General features: G+C 49.1%; 1 protein-coding gene across 1 annotated transcript in view; it reads right to left on the minus strand.

Annotated features, from left to right (window-relative positions):
• The window catches only part of GNB5 (guanine nucleotide binding protein (G protein), beta 5), a 32446-nt gene that overhangs the window by 9711 nt on the left and 15016 nt on the right, over positions 1-7719 (minus strand). The window contains exons 5-6 of the mRNA XM_011928632.1: positions 3952-4095; positions 1727-1818 (exon numbers count right to left, since the gene is read on the minus strand). Coding sequence (XP_011784022.1) covers positions 1727-1818; positions 3952-4095 — 236 coding nt within the window. The remainder of the gene's footprint in view (positions 1-1726; positions 1819-3951; positions 4096-7719) is intronic.

A 7719-nucleotide genomic window follows, 5' to 3' on the forward strand; every position in this document is an offset into this window, starting at 1 on the left:
CAGGATGGTCTCGATCTCCTGACCTCGTGATCCACCCGTCTCGGCCTCCCAAAGTGCTGGGATTACAGGCTTGAGCCACCGCGCCCGGCCTGTTCTTGTTTTTAAGAGTAACAATTCTCGTGTTTTCCCACTAAGTATAATGAAGATTCTTGGGAGTTCTGAGTATAATGAAAATACTTTATAAACTGTCTCAACAGTACCATCTTCCATACATGGCAAGTCCTGACCTCTCTCTTAAGATCTAATTCATGGACCTGCTACTGACTTGACATCTTGAATGTTTAATAGGCATCTCAAACCTAACTAGCCCCAAACAGAGCTCCCAAATCCATGTGCAAGACCCACCTCCTCCCCCTACCCTTCCTGTCTTCCCTGTCTTAGCACACGGATGGCTGCTTACTGCCCTCGATAAAAGACATGGGTTCCCTAAGCTCGGGGTTCTTCTGGAGTGCATCCCTTGCATCTGCCAGTGTCATCTGGCCCTTTTCATGTCTCCCTCTGGAACTGGGGCTCAAGTACCAGCACAAACAAGCTGATATCCTGGCTATTGCCATTACTATGAGTAATAAACTGTCCTTCATCTCCGACCCAGGAGTCTCGTGTCTTCTACCAGCATCCATGAGCTATGGCAGCCCAACTTGTTAACTTGTAGGTAGATAAAGTCTCAGACATTTCGTAATTCTTGACATTTCTCTGTCTCCACCATGTCTTCCTTAGTTCCAGTCACCATCGTTTCTTTCTTGAACTCACACAACCTAACTGGTCTAATTGGTCATCATATTTCCATTCTTGTTCCCTACAATGTCTTCTCCATATAGCCAGTGATCTGTCTGGTTTGTTTGGGTTTTTTTTTTTTACTGAGACATGGTCTCACTCTGTTGCCTGGGCTGGAGTGCAGTGGCACTATCTCGGCTCACTGTAGCCTCAATCTCCTGGGTTCAATTGATCCTCCCACCTCAGCCTCCTCCGCACATCACCATGCCTGGCTAAATTTTTGTATTTTTTTTTTTTTCGGTAGAGACAGGGTTGCACCATGTTACCTAGGCTGGTCTCAAACTCCTGGGCTCAGGCAATCTGCCCGCCTCGGCTTCCCAACAGAACGATCTTTTATGATCAGGTTAGCCATCCCTACCCCTCCCAACTCAAAACTCTCCAGTGACCACCTGGCCTTTTTTTAAGTCCCTTAACCTCTCATCTCTGTGCTTTTCCCTCAGCTCTTTGCGTGCCTGGCTCTTTCATCATCCTGGCCTCAATGTAAATGTCACCTTCTCAGTGAGGCTGTCTTTGACCTCTAAGAAATGACCCATCCCATCTCCCTATTTTACTTTTATCATAGTAGTTATCAGTATCTGAAATTGCATATTTCTGTTTGGTCTAGTTTGTCTCCTGTAAGAGAATAGAGACCTTGTCTATCTTGTTCACTAGTATATTCCCAGTTCCTAGAATAATATCTAGCATATAAATACTCAGTAAATATTTATTGAACGAATGGATGAAAAATGCTGATTCAACCTAGGGAGGATATTAATTGCTCCTAATGCAATTAAATTAAAATTCTCCATGAGTTCTGAAGCACTGTTCAGTTCCACCACAATCAACCTTTCTTCCTGGGGAGGCCTCTCTCAGCCAAGTAAACTGATCTGGAGGCGGTTCCTTGGCTAAGGATTACCCAAGCCAGGCAATGCCGGCAGAACAGAGAGGTGGCATGAACATTCTACTCACTGACCGGACACTGTTGATGTCAGATTCATGTGTTTCAAAGGCCTGCACGCACTGACCGGAGCGCATGTCCCACACCATGGCTTTCTTGTCACATCCCTACAAATGCAAAATTACCCAGAGTTATGGCCACTTCAAGGAATGTCTATAGATAAGGCATGAGTCCCAGTTATATAACAGAGACCATGTATTTCCCATTAGCAAATGGTTGACAACACTTTTCTGAGACTAGCTTTACCTGAGGGCAGTTTCCTCAGTCAGAAAGCCCTTAGCAGCCTAGAACTAGGTCTTGGGATCGGAGGCAGGAGGGAAGGCACTCAGTTTCCTCTTTTAGCTTGTTTTCTTCTTTTGAGTATTTCTGAATGGAGGCAAACCCTTCTTACCCTCCCCCGGGCATCTCCCTTCCCTTTGTTTTCCCTCTTTTCTCTCTTCTCTTTATACTTGCCTCCCTAAGCCCAGAGGGCAAGGCAGGCAGGCAGTGGTGCGTGGTGGGCCCTCTCTCTAGCTGTGACATTAATGGGTTGGCAGTGCCCAAATGGAGCAGCTGAGAATCCCAGCTTTGTTTTGGTGTATGGAGCAGCCCTCAGCAAAGCTGGAGAGCCAGGCGCCCCGGGCCACCTGCACCCTCAGCAGCATGCCGGGCGGGGAATCCGCAAACCAGAGGCCCATCAGGGTGCTGCCATTGACGCGCCGGGTGGCTAAGGCGAGTCACCTCCCTGGACGTCTGCCTCAACACCTGTAAAGTCAATGCTCTCTTCATGTTGCTAACATGACCCAGAGGGTCACAGACGTGAGGGTTTCCCCATTATCCTATCAAGGCTCTGGGAGCAGTTTGATAAGTTCCTGCAGGGTGGTCATGTTATCAAGCTCAAGAAGCAGAATGTGGACTCTCAATAGTCAAATAGCTTAAATGATCAAACAGCTTAAACAGTCAAAAAGTAACAGCTTAAAATTGGTGTCCAAGTTATTGGTTTCAACTTGGAGCAGAGGGAGGTGTGTAATGAAGCACCATCACACATCTGAGGAAGGCCCGTGGCCCGAGTGTCTTTACTGCAAATGTGGGCAAAGAAACCAGAAAGGCCCTCGCGTCTTTAGAGGACACGAAATTGGATGCAGTTTAGTGCTCTGAAAGAGGCAATATGATCTACAGTAATAGCAGTAATTTTTAAAAAACACAGTAGAGTCGAGGAGAGATAAACACAGGGATACCAAGGCACAGGGGTGAAACATCTACACATGGCCAAATACCCAGGAAGAAAATCAGGGTCCCTGCTAACTACAGCTCATACAGCCCTGGCCTGGCTCCCAGGATCGATGTGTGGGCAGCCTGGAGCAAAGGTCCCTTATGTGTCCCAGCTGCAGAAGTCACCTGACAGTGTGTGCGTCACTGTCCTGTCTCACCACTGCCTCCTGACGGAGGTGAGACAGGACCCGTGGCAAGGTCAGCTGGCCCAGCTCTCTGTCCTTATTCTCAGGCTGTCCACAGAAAGACTCGCCCCTCCCATTTGCATACACACTGCAAACTCTTTCATCTACTGCTTGCCCCATCCTGGGGAGGGAAGTGCAAACACCACTGTGCACTATGCCCAACTGATAGAGGATGCAACTTACAGTCAGGCAGCAAAGCCCCGACCCAGGCGCCCTGACTCCTAGTCTAGTGCTTCTCTGAGTCTCTGTGGCCCTGTCTGCCAACTCTGAGCTTTCAAAGCCTCTGTTTCTTGCACCCTGTGATGGGAGAGAGGATAGTGGCCGGCAGGGGTGGGGTGGGAGAGTGCCCCACAGGCCCCAAGGCCCTGGCGGCATCACAGCGTTGCCTCAGCTCAGTAGCCATCTGATCCGCTGTGCCCTTGTGTGCGTCTCTGGTGCTCTCAGATGCTAAGTCTCTGCTATTTATTTGAGGAATGACATTTTAAAATGTGGCAGATATACACCTTGAGTTGTAGCACTCATACAGGAGAACATTCCAGATTACTCTGAAGACTGCTAATATTAGTGGCAGAACAGAAGGAGGCCCTCACAGCTCAGCCCTGTAGCTGCCCACCAAGCCCCCAAGAGGGGCCTGGAGCCAGTGTGGTCACTGCAGGAGCTGGGGGTTTAGTGGGGAGCTGAGGACAATTCCTGCAGTCCCTTCTAGGGAAGTGCGTAGGCTAATCCCAGGAATGGACAAGAACTGCCACCATAAGCCTCCTTAGTGGACACAGGAGCCCTAGGGAGTTTCCGTTGGGTCTTTACCCCAGACACGAAGGTGTTTCCAGTTTCTGAGGGGGCCAGGTCCAAGCAGAGGACGTCAGCCCCATGTCCGTGGAAGCTCTGCAGTAGCTGCCCGCTCTCCACATCCCACAGGGCACACGTGCCATCGCCGCTCGCTGTCAGAATCTGCCCGCAGAAAAGGACAGGAAGTGGGTGGCTGTGGTTATTGCTTCTGCCAGGTGCAGTTAATCAGAGGCTTAACGTTCCGCAGGAAAAAGCAGACTCTACACACACACACACACACACACACACGCACACACACGCACACACACCTGCTGTATCTGGGTTCATGCACAGAAATCTCTCTCCTATATAAAGAAGGAAAAAGTACATTTCCTACACTCTCACAGTCCTTGAGTTGTGTGTTTATGTGCCTACCTCCCTGCAGAGCTGAAATCCTGGCGGCCTCATGGTGGTACCTACAGGGCTCTACACATGCCTGGCTCGTAGGAAGTGTTCTGTTAGTCTCTGCTGCATGTTTGAAACCTTTGATGCCTCCCACTGCTGTGCGGGCCAGACACTTAAAGTGCTTGTTGGATACTCATGCACACACATCACTGGGCTGCTTGCGAATACAGAGTCTGGGGTGGGGTCTGAGAGTCTACACTTCTCACAGGCTCCCAGGGAATGCTGAGGCTGGTCACAGGACACACCGGGAGCAGCAGGGGTCTAGGCAGCATCTTGCTGGACACGTTCTCTGTTGCTGCTGTTCCCAGGCACAGTGCTGTCCAGAGGCTTCCCAGGACCACTGACGGGTGCGAGAGGATATTCATGCATACATAGGTTCAAGAAGCATTTGCTGTGTGCTGACAGTGTCTGCCAGGCACTCTGCTAATGCATGAGGGTTTGCAGAAAGATTGTGTCTCAGTTTCTGTTCTCCCAGAATTCAGTTTAATAGGATTGCCAGCAAGAATGAAACCAACATAATTCCCCATCCCTGTGTTAAACAATTCTGGGACCAGGCCAACTTTCCTGTTACTATGTTAAACCACACTGAGACCGAGTAAAAATAACTTCACTGCTTGCTGCAGAAAATACCTGCTCCTGGGAGAAAAGACTGTGAATCCATTAGACAACTTAACAAGATTAACAGCTTGCTCATCCAGACTCACTTCAAGACTGTTCCCTTGCTGGGCTCACCAATCCAAAGCTAAAATGGCTTTGCAAGACCCACCTTCAAATCACCACGCCTAGACCCTGAAATCCTCTAAGTACCCTTCCCTAATTCCTCCATTTTCAGAGCCTACTAAGATTCTGCCAAGTGGAGGTTCTCCTTTACTGCAGGAGGTCAGATAACCTTAGCTTTGCTTGGTTGCAAGTATTTCTGATGTTCGCTTGGGGAGTTGGCATCGCCAGTGGACAAGGATCGAAGACAACAGCGTGGGTGTCTCACCACTGCCTTCTGACGGAGGTGAGACAGGACCCGTGGCAAGGTCAGCTGGCCCAGCTCTCTGTCCTTATCCTCAGACTGTCCACAGAAAGACTCGCCCCTCCCATCTGCATACACACTGCAAACTCTTTCATCTACTGCTTGTCCCATCCTGGGGAGGCAAGTGCAAACGCCACTGTGCACTATGCCCAACTGATAGAGGATGCAACTTACAGTCAGGCAGCAAAGCCCCGACCCAGGCGCCCTGACTCCTAGTCTAGCGCTTCTCTGAGTCTCTGTGGCCCTGCAGTCACTGGGATCCAGCGTGGTGATATCTGAGTTGATCTTCAAGGAAGAGTGAGAGCTGGCCAGGTGAAGGAAGGGAAGAGGAGAGAGAAACTCCAGGGGGGCCTATGTCTGCACTAAATGAAAGGTGAGTCTGTTCACAGGTGGGGACTCAGCCTGAAGCCAAGAGGGCACTCTGGAAGCTTCTGGGCAGGAGAATGAGAAGAGCAAACGTATATTTTAGGAAACTCTGGCGGAGGCCCAAAGAGCCTCTAGATGGCTTACAAGTACAAAGGTCAGCCATAGAGTAAAGGCACACGGGGGTGCCGGGGGTGCTGGGGGGGAAAGACATGGGGGCGGGGCTGAAGTTTTACTTTGTGTCACTGCCAGTGTGTGTGAGGCCTGGGCTCTGGCTGAGCATACCTTCCTGGGCTTGGGAGAAAGGCAGTGAGGACTCAGAGTTCAGGGCCCTCATAGGCCCAGCTGGCGGCATCACAGAGCCCTGGAGCCAGCTGGGTACTGACAGCAACGGAGGGGACCTGCAAGCAATGGAGAAGCTCTGGATAGCAGAGCCTCCCTACTCCCTGCCTTCTGGCTGCTCCACAGGGCCTGGGTGGAGTGATAAGACTGGAGGAAGTGGCTCCTGCAGCGTAAGTGTCCGCAAGATAGCCCTTTGCGGGTGATTACTGATGGCTGAGGAAAGAAAAGAGGAATCAGGCCTTATGTGGTGGTAGCATGCAATGCACCCACTGACCACACCACACCTTCAATTTCCAGCTGCTGATGGGGTCTTTCCTCCTCACCCTTTGCCCCCTTTGCCTTTTTCTTCCCCTCTCTCTTATATGTTAGGCCTTGCACATAAAGAATCTCATTTTTTTCCCAGCACTTTGGGAGGCCGAGGTGGACGGATCACCCGAGGTCAGGAGTTCAAGACCAGCCTGGCCAACATGGTAAAACTCCATCTCTACTAAAAATACAAAAATTAGCCAGTTGTGGTGGCTCACGCCTGTTGTCCCAGCTACTCGGAAGGCTGAGGCAAGAGAATTGCTTGAACCTGGGAGGCGGAGGTTGCAGTGAGCTGAGATTACGCCACTGCACTCCAGCCTGGGCAACAGAGTGAGACTTGGTCTCAAAAAAAAAGAAAAAAAAATGAGATTTTTTTTTTTTTTTTTTTCCTGCAGGGAAGGAACAAATTACAAGAAGAGGAGGGGAATCTGCTCCCTCCCTGGCATTGAACCCACTGGCTGTCCACAGGACCCCCTCCAGCCTCGACTTCCCTCAGGAGGCCTGCATACATCCAATAAGATGACTTAAGCTGGCAAAGTAGCTTATGGACACACAGAACCTCAACCGAGGCTGAATTTGGGTATTAATATTTTGTTAGATGCTTAAATTCCCGCAATCTCTCCTGGCCCACACCCACTAGTGGTTGTTCCAACTCACCGTTTTCCTAACACTTGCAATAACTTACAGTTTATTTTGAGACACCAGGTCCAAACAATTTTCTTTAAGCAACGACCCAGTCTTGCTCTTTAATTTAGGAAATTTTCATACCATACTGTTTGATCAAAAAAATGAATAGTTTTTAAAAGTTAAAAGTAGATTTCTAATACTTTTCAATTTTGTGTTTGTGATCTTCATTATAAGTAAAAATAAATTTTAAAGACCAAACATTTATTCACATAAATGCATTAAACAGAACCCCTAACTCATTGTCACTCATTTGTTCTGGAATGCAGAGAATTTGTAGGTTTAATACCATAGTCTCATACCAGCCACTTGAGTTTCTCTTTTATCATTCTAGATCCCAGGGATTGAAGAAAGCTGGAGGTTCATGAGTTCAGTAGTACCCAAACTAGGCTGTGTATCAGAATCACCCATGAAGCTTTGTGTTAATAATAATAAAATTGGCTGGGTGTGATGGCTCACGCCTATAATCCCAGCACTTTGGGAGACCAAGGCGAGTGGATCGCTTGAGCTCTGGAGTTCAAGACCAGCCTGGGCAACACAGCGAGACCCCACCTCTAAAACAAATAAAAAAATTAGCTCGCAGTGAGCTAGAATTGTGCCACTGCACTCTAGCCTGGGTGACAGAA

This window comes from Colobus angolensis, unplaced genomic scaffold, assembly GCF_000951035.1.
Source record: "Colobus angolensis palliatus isolate OR3802 unplaced genomic scaffold, Cang.pa_1.0 Scaffold78, whole genome shotgun sequence".
Lineage (NCBI taxonomy): Eukaryota > Metazoa > Chordata > Mammalia > Primates > Cercopithecidae > Colobus > Colobus angolensis.